The sequence below is a fragment of the Geotrypetes seraphini genome, chromosome 3 (genome assembly GCF_902459505.1).
Source record: "Geotrypetes seraphini chromosome 3, aGeoSer1.1, whole genome shotgun sequence".
NCBI classification, from domain to species: Eukaryota; Metazoa; Chordata; class Amphibia; order Gymnophiona; family Dermophiidae; genus Geotrypetes; species Geotrypetes seraphini.
The window spans coordinates 341,258,188-341,275,850 of NC_047086.1; the positions used below are offsets into that span (position 1 = coordinate 341,258,188).

Consider the following 17,663-nt stretch of genomic DNA (forward strand, 5'->3'; position numbering starts at 1 on the left):
ACCAAGGCTCAGACCACATGCTTTCTCTTCTATCTGGACATTACTAAGATGCTCACAGACCATTAGGAGGTGCCAGAAGGGTCCCTTGGAGTGGCTAAGGACCATGACAAAACTTTACCCAGTGGATGCTGAGTTTTATCAGTTGTTTAGTCCACCAAATATGGATTCCCTGGTGGCGCAAATGACCCCATTCCCCAGTGAAGGGGAAGTGTTGTGGAAAGATACACATGAATGCAGGTTGGATTTTGTCCTTAAGAGGCAATTTGAGGCCATAGCGTTGGGGTTGAAGATGGCAGCAGCGGCACTGTATGTTGCACAAGCTTGCCATTCATGGTTATGTCGTGCACCAGCGCAGATTCTCAGTTTATGTTGGGAATGGTTTATGTGGAAGATGCTCTGTATGATCTATTCAGGGTGCTGAGCAAGGTTTCTGCATATGCTTTATCTGCCCAAGGAATGCTTTGGATCAGACCGTGGGCATGAGACTCATCTTCTAAAGCTATGCTGAGCAAATTGCTGTTTAAGAGACAGTTGCTCTTTGGTAAAAGGTTGGGCGATCTCATGGCCAGTATGCAAGATTGTAAACCAAAGTCCTTACCACACAGCAGACCAATGGCCCCTAGGGGGTCAAGTAGGGCTAATTTTAGTGGCTCTCAGCACTTTCACCAGTACTTGGGTGGACCTTCAGTCCAGAGATCTTTTCAAGGCTTGAGACAGCAATTTGGGGGTGCTAAGAACATAAAAATAGCCTTACTGGGTCAGACCAAAGGTCCATCAAGCCCAGTAGTCTGTTCTCACCGTGGCCAATCCAGGTCCCTAGTACCTGGCCAAAACCCAAGGAGTAGCAACATTCCATGTTACCAATCCAGGGCAAACAGGTGCACACTCCAAGGGGGTGCACAGCCGGCTGGATCTGGAACCTCCCGCGCTGCTGCAAATGGCACCTCAGCGCAGCTGCCGTACTTAGAGCAGAGTTGGCAGCCAAGCAGAAGTGAACGAAGGTCCTGCGGTGACTGCGCCATCTACTGCCTCTGTTCCGGAAGAGGTAAGTGACGTCGGGGGGGGGGGGGGGGGTAGATCGGCAGCCGCAGTCATTGCGGGATCTTGCTGCAATTAACTGCGTCTGCCGGCCCAGCCCCTCCGATGTCACTTGCCTCTTCTATCCGGAGCAGAAGCAGTCATCGCGGGACCTGGAGTCTGTGCAGAGAATGGCCACCCGGATGGTCTCAGGACTCAAGGATCTTCCATACGAAGAACGGCTTGACAAATTACAGCTATACTCGCTTGAGGAGCGCAGAGAGAGGGGAGACATGATCGAGACGTTCAAGTATCTTACGGGCTGCATCAAGGCGGAGGAAGATATCTTCTTTTTCAAGGGTCCCACGACAACAAGAGGGCATCCGTGGAAAATCAGGGGCGGGAAACTACGAGGTGACACCAGGAAATTCTTTTTCACTGAAAGAGTGGTTGATCGCTGGAATAGTCTTCCACTACAGGTGATTGAGGCCAGAAGCGTGCCTGATTTTAAGGCCAAATGGGATCGGCACATGGGATCTATTCACAGGGCAAAGGTAGGGGAGGGACATTAGGGTGGGCAGACTAGATGGGCCGTGGCCCTTATCTGCCGTCTATTTCTATGTTTCCCCCATGTCTTTCTCAATAACAGACTATGGACTTTTCCTCCAGGAAATGGGCCATTTGGCCTTTATCTGCTATCATGTTTGTTTGTTTTATAATCAGCTACCCTGTCCACTCTTACCTCTGGTCTGAACTACAGGCTTTATCCTGCAGAGAACTTTTCCTCAGGGTTTCAGAGTCTGGGATTTTGCTGAGGATAGTCTCCTCATTCTTTCCAAAAATAGTCTCCAGTTTCCACGTTAACCAGGAAGTACGGTTGCTGGCCTTCACACCCTCAGGGTCCAAGAATAGTGACAAGGCTCTGAAATTGTTGGATGTTCACAGAGTCTTGCTTTATCTGAAAATGATGAACGAGTTTTGTCTGTTGGATTACTTCTGGCTTCAAAGTGGCCATTTCTAGTGTAAAGTAGTGCTGCCCGGTTCAGGAAAAATTTTTTGATTCGTTCGAGCTATTGAATCAATTTTTCTATTCAATTCGCTTTTCCTGCCCAACTGGGTGATTTAAAAAAAAAAATTATTTATTTATTTATTTATTTTTATTTTTTTTTTTTCAAACATCCTGGCCAGGTTTATTTTGTAACATCCATCCCCTTTGCTCTCTCCAATCCCAAGCTGGCTCTGTGGTGTAAACAAAAAAAACTTTTCCTCTCTCTGTTATGTCCTATCTCATGCTCACTGTCCAACATCAGCTCTGGCAGGATACACATTTCAAATCTGACATAATGTAATCACAAAACAGAAAATAAAATTATTTTTCTACTTTTTGTTGTCTGGTCATTTTATTATTAAGAACATAAGAATAGCCTTACTGGGTCAGACCCAATGGTCCATCAAGTCCAGTAGCCCATTCTCACGGTGGCCAATCCAGGTCCCTAGTACCTGGCCAAAACCCAAGGAGTAGCAATATTCCATGCTACCAATACAGGGCAAGCAGTGGCTTTTCCCATGTCTTTCTCAATAACAGACTATGGACTTTTCCTCCAGGAACTTCTCCAAACCTTTCTTAAAACCAGCTATGCTATCCGCTCTTACCACATATTCTGGCAACGCGTTCCAGAGCTTAACTATTCTTCGAGTGAAAAAAATTTCCTCTTATTGGTTTTAAAATTATTTCCCTATATCTTCGAGTGTTCCATAGTCTTTGTAATATTTGACATAGTGAAAAATCGATCCATTTGTACCCATTCTACTCCACTCAGGATTTTGTAGACTCCCCTCAGCCGTCTCATTTCCCAAGCTGAAGGGCCCTAACCGTTTTAGTCTTTCCTCATATGAGAGGAGTTCCATACCCTTTACCATCTTGGTCGCTCTTCTTTGAATCTTTTCTAGCGCCACTATATCTTTCTTGAGATAAAGAGACCAGAATTGAATGCAATACTTCAAATGAAGTCACAACATGGAGTGATACCAGGGCATTCTAACATTCTTAGTCTTGTTAACCATCCCTTTTTTTAATAATTCCTAGCATCCTGTTTACTTTTTTGACCGCCGCCACACATTGGGCGGAAGGTTTAATCGTATTTTCTACAGTGATATCCAAATCCTTTTCTTGGGCGCTAATCCCCAAGGTGGACCCTAGCATCTGGTAACTGTGATTTAGGTTATTCTTCCCAATGTGCATCACTTTGCATTTGTCTACATTAAATATCATCTGCCATTTGGATGCCCAGTTTTTCAATTTCCTAAGGTCCGCCTGCAATTTTTCACAATCCGCATGCATTTTAACAACTTTGAATAGTTTTGTGTCATCTACAAATTTAATCACCTCACTTGTTATTCCAATTTCCAGATCATTTATAAATAAGTTAAATAGCACCAGTCCCAGTACAGACCCCTGTAACACTCTACTGTTTACTCTCCTCCATTGAGAAAAAATGACCATTTAACCCTACCCTCTGATTTCTAACCTGCCGCAAGGCCCCCCCCCCCCTTCCCGGTGTACATCTAAATTTAAAGATTGGAAGGAGGGATGCTCACGTCCTCCTGTTGGCAGACCCACCTCTTCAAAATGGCAGGCCTTCCCCTTCCTGGTGCATCCTGGGATACACTGGGAGGGGCCTAAGACTGATTGCCTAGGTGCCTAAGGCCCCTCCCAGCAACCAGAAGTGTCATTCCCTTCAAGGACACAGTGGATCTTGGAAAGAGGAGGAGAGTTTTCTGGCTGCTCTTCCAACCCCAAATGAGGTATGATGGGTCCCTCTTTGGCCATCTTTCTTTCTCTTCCTCTTTTTCTTTCTCTCTCTTTCTCTTTCTCATATATATATCTTTATGGTGTCTCTGGGAACAGTGCAACTCATGCCTCTCAAGGAGCTGTTCTAGGACCCTGTTTCATCTATTTTGTGATCATTCTTGGGTTGCTTCTAGCTCATTCTAGATCTCAACAGGGTCAGTGCCTCCTTGCAGGTTCCCCACTTACATATGGAGACTTCTGTATGGAGCTGAGGAGAAAGTGAAGGAGGAGTTGAAGGTGAGAGTTAAGCATGACTTGTTTTACAAGTGAAAGGGTGGATTGGAAGGAAGTCAGCAGGAATTTGAAGTGAACGAAGTCAGTGAGAGTGTTAAATTTTAGCCAGTAACATTCTGCAGATCTGACGCAGGAACATAAGTAGCGGATCTTAGAGGTCAGCTAGAACTGAGGTTTGGCACATCTTACAGGATGTAAAATGGGAAGATCAAGGGGAGAGGAGAAAATAGCATTATAATAATAATTTATTGTTTATATACCGCCAAAGCCAAAGTAGTTCGAGGCGGTTTACAATAAAGAAGAGCTGGACATTCAGCGAAAAAAAACAATGAAGTCTTTGAGTACATGAATATTTGTACAGAGTAAGGTTACATTGTAGGGGTGGGTTTACAATAAGAAGTGGATCGAGGCGGTTTACAAAAAGCAGAGACTGCTTCATTGACAGATTTTCATAGCATAGTGTTTGAGAGGATGGGGGCGATAATGGCAGAGAGAGTGCATGGGTCTATAGCCTGAAGATTCCTGAATGTATTTTTGAGAATCAGTCATGTCTTTGGGGGGGGAGGGTGCTGAGTCATGAAGATTGTCAGATGATGGTCAGCAGGAGAACTGAGATGAAGAAATTGGCAGCTGAGAAGTTAGAGAAAAGGACAAGGTCAAAGCAGCAGCCATTCTGGTAAGTAGGGGTAGCGGAACACAGCTGAAGACTGAATGAGGATATTAGAGCAAGAAACTTTGAGGTGTAGGAGTCGGAGATGTCTTCTGCAGGATAAGGGAAAGAGACAACTGTTTAAGAATGACAGAGAGCCAGAAGTCAAGGTCAGTGAGAAAGGAAGATAGGGATTTGTGAGGAGGAGGAGGATAAATAACCACTATTCAAAGAGGGAGGGGATCAAATAGACGAGCAGAGTGGACTTCAAAGGAGGAGAAGCAGTGAGACTGAGGTAGGAGAAGAGGTTGAAATCTACAGGAGGGTGAGTTGTAACCCAACCCTTCCTCCATGATCTACCAGGCGAGGTGTAGGGAAGAAATAACCTCTGTGGCACAGAGCAGTGACTGAGACAGAGTCTTCTGGGCAGAGCTAGGTTTCAGGTCAGGTAGGTGGAAAGAATAAGAGATAGAGGTCATGAAGATAAGCGAGCTTGTGGAAATGGAGCAGGCATTCCACAGGGCACATGAGAGAGAGAGAGGAACAGAAATAAGGTTGGAGATGTTGCGGTGAGGCCTGCACGAGTAGGGTGAGAATTGCGGTTGATGTCCCCTGCAGTGAGCAAAATTAGGTGAATGAGACTGGAGCAGAATAGGAGAGGTGCAGTGATGGTGATGCTGGTGAGATGCGATAAGATAGGATATGGAGGGTTGAATTAGGGGGAGAAACTGTTGAAGCCTTAGAGCTGTGAAGAAGGTGGGTGATAGAAGGGATAGGGAGGTGGTGAATTCAGAAAGTGGTCCATTAGGATTTGAGAAATACATTGATTGGGGTGGAGGGCGACATTGAGTAAGGTCAGTAACAAGAGAAGGTGTAATGGAGCCATAGACTAGGAAAGGGAGATGATATCAGGGGTGAAGTAAATTTTAAATGGGTCAGGGGTTATCCCAGGGGAGGAGTCTGCTGGTGAATTGTTAGGTGTGCTTTGTGAGGAGGGTGGATGTGGTATAAAAGTTACTTTGAAGTAGCAGTTATAAATGAATGAGGGAGGGAATGGGAGTTGTGTATTGCATTGTTGTCATACGTATTCAAGATGGAGGGCAGTAGAGGATTAAGAGATTTGTTGAGGGTCACAAGGAGAAGTGCTGGGATTTGATCTCAATCTCTGGGTGCAGAGACAGTGGTTGTACCACTAGACCAGTTAATTTCTAAGTATAAGGAAAGAGGTGAATTTGTTGCAGGAAGGTCGTCTGATAAAGGTTTGAAAGTAGGATCTAAATTAGTGGCGATTTTTACTTTCCAGGAACAGCTGAAGGATTGTTGAGATTGATTAATAGGAGTATATACTGTATGTAATGCAAACCTAGGAGTGGGTGGGATTAGGGGAAGAGTGGGAGGGCCTAAGCACCAGAGATGTGTACACAGTGTAGCTACAGAATCGGTCTCTAATAATGTCCCCAGAAGCAAGCAGAAACATATTTACTAGGCAGAGAGAGAAGACTAGATAGCAAGAAGAGAGTCCTCACAGATGCAAGAAACACAATCTGACTCTTTAAAAAGGTGCTAGAATCAGGATTTTTGAGAGGAGGAGTCCTTTCGCTGGTCACTAGTGTGTTGAATAGACTTTTAGGACAGGAAGCAGGCCTTGGGAGTCCAGGCAGAGAGAGATGGCTAGAATGGTTAGCGAGTAAGGAGAGTCCTCACAGATGCTGACTTTTGTCTAGCAAACCTCAAGGAAAAGAACAAGTAAGAACAAAATTGATTTAATTAATATACTGCTTAATAAATTGTTAAAGAGGTTTACAAAATTCAGCATAAATTATAACAACTGACTAAAACAAATATAGCATAACAATTTAAATTTTTACAAAATCCTTACAAAAACTTAGAATCATTCAAAAGCTTGCTAAAAATATCCATTTTTAAAACCTTACAGAAGTCAAAATAACTAAGAGACATAAAGATTGCCCTGAATAAATGAGAGCAATTTTTTTCCACATCGAGAAAAGCAAAAATTTGGAATCAAGAAATCAAGGCTGGATCTTACAGCAGTTCTCACCTCCATCATCGCAGTCTTCGGGGGCTTTGGCCTTCTTGCAGAGCAGGGGATCAAGCCAGGTGGTTGTCTTCGTGTTATGGCTATGGGAAGGAAGGCATTAAAAGGATGTTAACCCCACACTCAGTAATCAATGTGGCTCAGAAGTCTTGGGAACAGAATCTGAATCTGACAAAAAAAACAAACAACCCAACCCTTGAATCATAACCACACCGTCTTATGTGTAGAGATTAATTTTACAACCTGAACAGGTGGGAGTTCGAATAAAAAAATGTTGTGTAGAACACAGAAAACACATAATAGCTTGATCCTTAACCTAACAGAGATTACTGTTTGTTATTAAATGAGCTGTGGTATTTTGGACTAGTTGAAGTCTCTTTAGACTAGTCTTAGAAAGATCAGAATATGAAGTTAATATTGTTCAGCTTATTAGTAGCAAAAGCTTGGGCCAATTCAATCAAATTTTCTTTGGTCAAAAAAGGCTTCAACTGAATCAATCTTAGCTGGAAACAACAAGAGTCTACCACATCATTCATCTGCTTGTCAAATTTCAGTGAATATGTTAGTGGAATCCAAGGGTGATAAACCTCCTTAAGAGGAATATGCTTCCTTTGTAAGATCTATTGAACAGATAGTGCATCAACCAATGCTGTGTTTTCCATGTGTGTAATTCTCTCTTACCTTTTTAGTTTTCTCAGTTTTCTACTTAGTATTGTTCACGATTTCTCTTAAGACTCTATTTAGTGTATCACTGTTTTGTGATAGTCTGGTTTTTGTAAAAATGCACTAATACTGCAAGTTTCCTGCAGATCAGCATCGAGGAGCGATTGGGGGCAATGGATATTGACTCCCTGAAAGAAGTGAGGAAAGGTGGCCTACCCCAGACTGACAGCTTTGCCATGCTTTTGGTGCAGGGGCTGGAGAGCAATGATAAGGACATCTTGAATGTGAGTTTCCACAAGTTAATGCAAGCTCTTCTGAATAATAATAACAGTTTATATACCGCAGGACCGTGAAGTTCTATGCGGTTTACAAAGATTAAAAGATGGTACAAATTGATTGAACTTAACAGAGGTGAAAGAAAGTGGTTAATAGGTCAAGAGAACCATTATTAAAGAGAAAGAGTTGTACGGTTCAGCTGTCTAGATACTTCAGGAACAGATATGTTTTTAGGCATTTCCTGAATTCCTCATAAATAGTGGGCGAAAGCAATTGTTCTAGATCTTTACCCCATAATGCTGCCTGAAGTGAGAGAAGGTGCTGATAGTGTTTTTTGAGTTTACATCCTCTAACTGGATGGGGGAAACGAAATTTGAATGTGAGCTTCTCTTATGCCTGTTGACTGAGAAGGAGAAAAGGTCAGTTATGTATTTAGGTGCTAGTCTGTTTAGTATTTTAAAGCAGAGGCAGGCAAACTTAAACTTTACGCGTGCCTTCATCGGTAACCAGTGCAGCTGTCGGTAGTAAGATGTCACGTGATCAAGCTTCTTCAGCCCAAATGTTCTAGCACTGCATGTACATGAAATGTACTGGGGCTATCTATCAGTCAGCAGAGGAATTAGTAATAGCAGTCATAGGACCCCTATTCTCTCTCCCCATTACTCCGTTCACAACTCATCCCTCCTCAAACTGCTATTATCCCAGGACAAACAGGCAGCATATTCTCTACATGTGGGTGACGTCACCGACGGAGCCCCCTAGCGGACATTTTCGCAAGCAGACTTGCTTGAAGACCTTCAAGCTTGCGATTGGCCTGCGCATGCGTGCGTGCCCTTCCGGCCCGGTCTAGGGCATGTGTCTCCACAGCGTGGCCTCAGTTCTCTGTTTTCCGTGGAGCCAGAAGCACTGCTCCCTTGCTTCGCACGATATTGTTGTCCCTCTTGCACCGCGGCTTGTTTGATTAGTTTCAGTTGAGTTGCTGTACATGCATCTTTGTTTTCCTTTCTTTTCGTTTTTTCAGTTCATATGTTTTTGACCGGGTTCCCGGTCTTACTCTGGCCGCCTGGCCTCACAGGGCCGCGGCCGTATTTTCTTCTTATGTCCCGGCCTCGTTCCGGGTTTAAACACTGTACTAAGTGCAACAGGGTTATCTCCATCACCAACCCTCATTGTTGGTGTGTGGAGTGCCTGGGTGCAGAGCACTGCGCTGAGTCGTGTCCCCGTTGTGCAACTTTGCAACCGCGGGCTCTTTGTAGGAAGGTGGCCAAGATTCTCCAACTCTTTGGGCCCATGGATCCTGCAGGACAGGCCTCGAGCTCGGCCTCGGCGCCCTCATTGGGTGCCTCGGCCTCGAAGACCCCGTCGGCCTCGAAGGCTCTGACCTCGGGTAAGTCTCCTCTTTCCTCCTCAGGTGTGCCGGCAAAGAAGCCTACCTCGGAGTCTCATATCAGTGCCGCCTCATTGGCGTCTTCGAGACATCACTCTAAGCGTGCCTCCTCACATAGGGAATACTCTTCCTCGAGGTCGCCCCCAAAGGAGCGCACTGCTGCACCTAAGACCCAACCACCTTTGGTCTCGGTGACTATGTTTTAGGACATGCTTAAGGCTATACTTACCACGCAGCTTTCCTCGGTAGTGAGCCAACTGATCACGACTTCAACGCCTCTGACCTCGGTCTCGACCCAATCTCGGTCTGACAAGCCTGAGCGTCCCCCTCGTATCTCGAGGCCATGCCCGCAAGACTCATCAGGTTCCCTCGAGTGATTCTTCATCCCCCGAGTCACTTGTGACTTTTCGGGGGTCCAGGCCAAGGGCCTGTTTTCCCCCACTACTATGTCACGGCTTGCCCCTCCTAAAAATCCCCGGTCTTCTCCGCCCCTTCAGGGCAGGTCTCCGACCGCAAAACCTTCCAGGCACACGCTTGTCCTCGAGTTGGACTCTAGTGTGTGTTCCCCCATCGAGGCGGCTGCCAGCCTCTAAGGGGTCTTCTCTGAAACCGGTGGAGGAATTTTCATTTGCCCCGTCTTCTCCAAGGCTTCGCCAGCTGTTTTCTCGGACTCCAGGGTCTTCCCCGGTCCATCTTGCATGGGGTCGTTCCTTGACGCTCCCCAAACACTTTAGTCGAGCCTCTTCGGTCTCCCATTCGCGGGACTCCGAGGCATCAGCTTACTATTCGAGGGAAATTTCTCCCTCTTTCTCGGCTGCCCCCAGATCTCGCTCGGGGTCTCCTCAGGAGGATGTGTCTTCTTCTCGAAACTCCTCCTTTACTCGTTTCATCTCTGAAATGGGTAGGGCCTTGAACATGGACCCCCAGTCTGAGTCCCGTTATACCCAGGAATACCTGGCGGAAATGGGTGTTGATCATCTGCCCCATGAGGCGCTACGATTACCATTGCACCAGGTTCTCCTGCATACTTTTCTCCGGAACCTGGAGACCCCATATGCGGTCACAGCCATTCCCTCCAAGTTGGAGTCCCGTTACCGGACGATCCCGGTTAAGGGGTTTGAAAGTTCTCAGCTTTCTCACCAATCCTTGATGGTTGAGTATTCCTTGAAGAAGTCTAACCCTTCGAAGGTTTACACTGTCGTCCCTCCGGGCAGGGAGGGCCGTACAATGGACAAATTTGGTCGCCGTCTTTATCAAAACTCAATGATGGCGAATCATGTCCTCAACTATAATTTTATCTTCACGTCCTACTTCCGATTCTGTGTGGATGCCCTCCGCTTGTTCCGGGAAGCTGTGCTGGATTATCGGCGTCAAGAGTTTAGTCTTTTCGAGGAGACCCTCTCCCAGGTCCGCCTTTATATGTTTCAGGCGACCTACGACGCCTTCGAGTTGTCATTGAGGGTCACGGCCTTTGCGATCACCAAGCGTCGCCTCGCTTGGCTCCAGATTGTGGATATGATCTGAATCTACAGGATCGTCTTGCCAATCTCCTGTGTGTGGGTCATGAGCTCTTCGATGATTCCATCGAAGCAGCCACCAAGTGCCTCTTGGACCATGAACGGTCCTTCGCCTCCCTGGTAAAACTTAAACCGAAGGCCCCTCTGGCTCGGCAATACAAAATTCCTCTCCGGAGGTACTCCTGCCTTCTCTCAGCCTCCTTCAAAGCGACCGCAGCAACAGCAGCAGCGTCAAACTAAGGCCCAGTCGCCGGCTCCGGCGAACACTGGGCCATTTTTTTGACAATTCCGGTCCGAGCCTTCAGGCTCCCTTCCTCCTGGAGCCTTCCCCCCTTCCCATCGGGGGTCATCTCCATCATTTCTATGCCCAGTGGGAAAGTCTTACCACCGACGGTTGGGTGCTTTCTACCATCCGGGAAGGGTACTCCCTTCACTTCAGTCACGTACCCCCGGATCTGCCTCCAAGAGTGTTTCCTTCTGCTCGGCTTCAGCTGCCTCTTCTTCTGCAGGAAGCTCAGGCCCTTCTTCGCCTTCGGGCGGTCGAGGAGGTTCCCCCGGACCAGTGGAACACCGGATTTTATTTCCGGTACTTTCTGGTACCCAAGACCACGGGGGATCTGCGTCCGATCCTGGACCTCTGTGCTCTGGACAAGTTTCTGGTCAGGGAATGGTTCAGAATGCTCACCCTTCTTATGTTGTACCCCCTCTTGGACAAGGGGGACTGGCTGTGCTCGCTGGACCTCAAAGAGGCATACACGCACATTCCGATACACCTGGCCTCTCGCTGGTATCTGAGATTCTGGGTGGGGGATCTCCATCTCCAATATCGTGTTCTTCTCTATGGCCTGGCGGCCTCGCCAAGGGTCTTCACAAAATGTCTAGTTATGGTTGCTGCGGCCCTGCGTTTCCGCGGCCTGCAGGTGTTTCCCTACCTCGACGACTGGTTGATCAAGGCGTCCTCTTGCCACGAAGTGCTGCGAGCAACAAATCAAACTATCTTGCTCCTTCAGAGCCTCGGCTTCGAGGTGAACTTTCCCAAGTCTCAGCTCTGCCCGTCCCAGTCTCTGGAATTTATCGGCGAGGTCCTGGACACGGCTCGTCTCCGCTCCTTCTTGCCTCGGCAGGAGGCCCTTGTTCATTTATTCCAGAGGGTTGTTCATCTGTCCTCTGCCCCGGCTCGGCTCATGATGGTCCTCCTAGGTCACATGGCCTCCACGGTTCATGTGACTCCTTTTGCCAGACTTCACCTCCGTATTCCTCAATGGACTAGCGTCCCAGTGGAACCAGGACGGGATCCTGTCTCTCAACTCATTGTCGTGACTCCTTTGTTGAAGCAGTCTCTCCGTTGGTGGATGCTCTCTTCCAATCTTTCCAGAGGTTTTCTGTTTCATGCCCCTCCGCTGAAGGTCCTCACGACGGATTCGTCGATCTATGCTTGGGGGGCTCATCTGGACGGTCTTCGCACTCAGGGTCTTTGGTCCAGTGCCGACCGCCTTTGTCACATCAATCTACTGGAGCTTCGAGCGATTTTCCTCACCCTGAAAGCTTTTTGTCACCTGCTTCGTGACCGAGTGGTGCTGGTCCACACAGACAACCAGGTCGCCATGTATTATATCAACAAACAGGGGGGAACGGGGTCCCAGTCCCTGTGCCAGGAGGCAATGCTGCTCTGGGATTGGGCCATCAGCTGCAACATATTTCTTCGAGCGGTCTACATTCAGGTCCAGCACAATTGTCTGGTGAACAAGTTGAGTCGTCTTCTGCAGCCTCACGAGTGGTCCATCCATTCCTTGACCCTGCGTCAGGTGTTTGCTCATTGGGGGACTCCGGACGTCAATCTGTTTGCGTCCCCCCTCAATCACAAGTTGTCCGCTTCTGCTCCAGGGTTTACATCCCTCTCAGACTCGAGGCGGATGCTTTTCTGTTGGATTGGACGAACCTGTTTCTGTATGCGTTCCCTCCATTCCCTCTGGCCTTCTACTTGAAGCGCACTGCTCCTCATCGTTCTGCTCCCCAGCTGTTCCTCTCTTTTGATCCTAATCTCTTGGGTCGCTCTGTTTCTAAGCGTACCATTTCTAACTGGTTGGCCGCTTGTATCTCTTTCTGTTACGGTCAGGCTGGTCTCTCCCTGCCGGGTCGAGTCATGGGCCACAAGGTCAGAGTGATGGCGGCGTCTGTTGCTTTCCTGCGCTCGACTCCGATTGAGGAAATCTGTAAGGCTGCTACTTGGTCCTCGGTTCATACGTTTACCTCGCACTACTGTCTGGATGCTTTTTCCAGGCGTGATGGCCATTTTGGCCAGTCAGTTTTGCAAAATCTGTTCTCCTAATTTGCCAACTCTCCCCCCATCCTATTCTGGTTAGCTTGGAGGTCTCTCACATGTAGAGAATATGCTGCCTGCTTGTCCTGGGATAGTTACTTACTGTAACAAGTGTTATCCAGGGACAGCAGGCAGATATTCTCGCAACCCACCCACCTCCCCGTGGTTGGCTTCTTTGCTTGCTATCTGAACTGAGGTCATGTTGTGGAGACGCATGTCCTAGACCGGGCAGGAGGGGCATGCGCGGGCCAATCGCAAGCTTGAAGGTCTTCAAGGAAGTCTGCTTACGAAAACATCTGCTAGGGGGCTCCATCGGTGACGTAACCCACATGTAGAGAATATCTGCCTGCTGTCCCTGGATAACACCTGTTACAGTAAGTAACTGTGCTTAATGTATGATACATTTTGTGCAGGGAAGCTGCCTTACTTATGATGCTTGGCTAACCCAATTAGTAATGCCCCATATATATAATCCTTTGAAAAGTTTGGCTCCTATCACACTGCACACTTCACTGGCTTAAAAGTCAGTTTCTGTTAACAAACTGAAGCACCCCCCCCTTCCCCCACCCCAAATGATCCAGTAGTTGTCTTCTGGGAGACAGTTAAAAGTGGAGAACGTGTCACAGCTGATCCAGGTCTCTCTATCTTTCTCGTTACAGAAAGTGTTGAACACCAGAAAGGAGAAACTAATAAAGAACACAGTTGCCTGTCTGCCTGTATACTCAGTCATCCCCCTGCTGCTTGAGGTATGAAGCATCTCGGCAATACATTAAAAACTGTTCACCATTCTTATGATTGGCTTACCTGTTCATTTCTTTCTAGAGGATTTTTCTTACGTCCTCTTGAATTTGGATGTTTAAAGGGGTGTTTATCATTAAAGTTTTCTTTTATAACGCATGCATTTTAATTGATTTTCATTTGAATTAAACTTCCTAAGGAGGATTTGGGTAATTTGGTGCTAAAACCTCATTTCACAATAAAAAAAATAAGTTGCTTTGCATTTTGAAATTCTTGTTAAAAACATATTGTAAGTTTTGTTATATATGTTCAAGATGCTGCCTGCTTTTAGTCTCCCTTATCCAACACCTCACCTCAACACACTTATTTTAAAAGTGGCACCAAAAATTCCCTCAATCTTAGGGAAACTGAAGCTGCATGCCAAAGGAAAGCGGAATGTGTTTTATCCCAGGAAAGGAGGCAGCATATTCTTACATTTGGGTGATGTCATCCACAGAGCCCCAGTACAGACAGTATTAAAAGTGTATTGTCAAGTTTTTAAAAACTTTGCAACTGCCAGCACCACGCATGCGCGAGTGCCTTCCCACCCGACATAGATTTGCGGTACCTCAGTTCTTCGTTTCCACAGAGTGAAGAAGTACTTTTTTGACTGAACTCTGTTCAGTCTGCGTTGCCTTTCTGCTGTCGTGTCTTTTTTCTATATTTTTTCTATTCTTAAAAAAAAAAAAAAGAAATGGGAAATTAATTTTGAAAATATATTTTCCCTTCTTTTTCTTCATTCGGACTTCAACCTAGGATTTTTTCCTCAGCGGTTCTCTCTCGCTGACAAATTTTTTTTCCCTTTTGAGAAGTGCGTTCAGGGTGAGAACTTTTAGATGTGAAGATCTTTGCAACATGGTGCAGCAGCCTTTTTCTCTCACCCACTCTTGTAGTTGGTGTCTTCTGTGTTTAGGTCCTGAACACTGAGCTGAGTCTTCAGCTCGATGTTCCACCTTACAACAGTGCTCCCTCATGGCCCATCGTATTCAATAGGACGAGCTCTTGGACTCGGCATGGATCAACAAATCTTTGAAGCTGTCGACATTGAATTGCTTCGACATCAGAAGAACGAATTACATTGAGGAAGCCAGCTCAGACCTTCCCAGCAAACGTCAAAGGTCTCAACAGTATTGAGTCTCTTGATGCAGACCAAACATCGACGCCAATGTTCTCTAGCTTCACAGGTTGTCTCTTCTTCTTGGTGTGCATCCTCAAGGTTGCCCGTTTTGAGGCATCCTGCTGCACCAAGGGTACTAGCTGTTGAGCTATCGGTACTGGTGCCTTCTCAGCAAGCATTGCAGGTCTCTACAGCATCAAGTCTCTTGCTGCAGACCAAATACTGATGCCACCGTTCTCTAGCTTCACAGGTTGACTCTTATTTCACTGTGTGCATCCTTATCAAAGGTCACCCATTTTGAGACACACCGGTGGTATCAGCAGTTGAGCCATCAGTACTGATGCACTTTGACATACATCTTCATCGAGGTCATCCGATTCGGGAAAACCTTCTGCACCGTGGGTACTAGATATTGAACCATCGGTTCCAGTGCATAATTTCAGGAGGGAGATCAGTACAATGTTAAAATTGCACAGCATACTGGTGCTCTCCCTCGGTACCGGCCCAACCTAAGCATAGCAGCATGAGGCCTCAAGGTTCCGATGTCAGCTCTCCATCGAAGCATTGGACTATTTCTCATGGATCTTCTGAGAGGCATCGTCAATCCCATCGAGTATTTCATACAATCATCAATCCACTACCTTGAAGCATTGATGCTCTCTTTTGCCACAACCTCATTGAGTCATGCTTCCAAGCATGAGATCGACTCCCTAACCCTACACATTCTATACAAAGACTCCCTAACCCTACACATTCTCGAAAAAACATCCACCCCACACATGGATCTTCTAGCACAGGGGTAGGGAACTCCGTTCCTCGAGAGCCGTATTCCAGTCGGATTTTCAGGATTTCCCCAATGAATATGCATGAGATCTATTTACATGCACTGCTTTCAATGCATATTCATTGGGGAAAACATGACTGGAATACAGCTCTCGAGGACCAGAGTTCCCTACCCCTGTTCAAGCATGTCAACTCTCAAACACCACACTAAAAAACACCCTAAATTGCATGCTTTGCTATATAACGCCGGGAAACTAGACCACAGTAAGACCTGAATTTGAAAACTTCATATATCAAAACTCACTTACAGCAGCACACAACCTTATCCTAGGAGATATAAACCTACATCTTGAAGACCAAACATCCAAACCAGCCGATAACCTTCTATCATTCCTTGACGCCTTATCCTTCTGCATCTTAAATCCACAAACTACTCATGAGAAAGGACACCAACTTGATATCACAGCCTTCATGACCCATCAACCTTCCTCTTCAGAAATTCAAACATCTAATGGAACCTGGTCCCCTTCCCTTTGGTCAGACCACTACTCATACACCTTCAACATCAACTGGACAAGAAACAAAACCACACCAAAAACCAAAAAAGTAACCTACACCTCACGCAAGCACATCGAACCCACCAAATTCGGGTCAAAAATAGATGAATCAATCCTGGAATGCAACCCCAAGGACTTCATTTCACATTGGAGCAATCTGAGCGCTGACACCCTTGATGAGCTAGCCCCATTACAAACCAAAACTAGAACCAGCAGACGATCTGACCAATGGTTTGACAATGATCTACTCCTACTCAAAAGACAATGCAGAAGACTAGAAAGAAAATGGAGGAAAAATAACCTAGAACAAACGAAAACCACCTGGAAAAAATCAACAAACAATACAAAATACAACTAAAGGATAAGAGAAAAACATACTACACCAACCTAATTGGGACAGAAACCCAAGACACCAAAAAACTATTCCAAATATTAAAACAACTAACAGACACCAAACCCCTCACAACCACTAACATTACTCCCCCCCCCCCTCAGCCACCCTCTTAGCAGAATACTTTAAGAATAAAATCACTAATACCAGAGCTACCCTCAACTGCACCACAATACACTCCACAGAAAAAGACTCAACAGCCGCAGACAGAACCTGGTCCCAATTCCCCGATATACAATGGCCCGAATTCAACAAACTCTACAAAAAGTATAGCCAAGCATCCTGTGACCTCAACCACTGCCCACCATATCTTCTAACAACATCCAGTACAAAATTCCGTACTCTGCTCCTTCAGTGGATACAAAACTTACTCACAGATGACCTTTTCTCTACTAACCTCAGCGAAATCATCATCACCCCGATCCAAAAGGACCCTAAAGGTCCAACTGACCATCCTTCCAACTACAGACCCATCGCCTCAATCCCTCTATATGTCAAACTAACAGAAGGACTAGTAGCTAAACTTTTCACCTCCTACCTAGAAAACCATAACATACTCTACCCCATGCAATCTGGCTTTAGAACCAACTTCAGCACAGACACATTACTAGTTCCCTTGTCGACGCAGTTAGACCTAACACCTCAGCACAGGAAAAAAAATGCTTCTCATACAACTAGACCTGACCGCAGCATTCGATCTGGTAGACCATAACATACTACTACAAATTTTGGACACAATAGGTATCTCAAACAAAGTTCTCTCATAGTTTGAGGGTTTCCTAAAATCCAGAACATACAGAGTAAAATCGGACAAAGAAAAATCCAAACCTTGGTCCAACCCCTGTGGAGTACCACAAGGTTCCCCTCCATCTCCTACTCTATTCAACCTATAGACTGCCTCCCTCAGAACATACATGGAAAAACTAAGCATATGCAGACGACATCACCAGTTATGCAGTTATACAGTTATGCAGTCACCAGTTATACAGTTATGCAGACGACATCACCATCCTCATACCTCTGGATCAGCCAAAGATCACCATAACAGACACTCTACACCGAACTCTG

General features: G+C 46.1%; 1 protein-coding gene across 1 annotated transcript in view; it reads left to right on the forward strand.

Annotated features, from left to right (window-relative positions):
* The window catches only part of WDR43 (WD repeat domain 43), a 160,472-nt gene that overhangs the window by 106,779 nt on the left and 36,030 nt on the right, over nt 1-17,663 (forward strand). The window contains exons 11-12 of the mRNA XM_033935972.1: nt 7,617-7,754; nt 13,630-13,716. Coding sequence (XP_033791863.1) covers nt 7,617-7,754; nt 13,630-13,716 — 225 coding nt within the window. The remainder of the gene's footprint in view (nt 1-7,616; nt 7,755-13,629; nt 13,717-17,663) is intronic.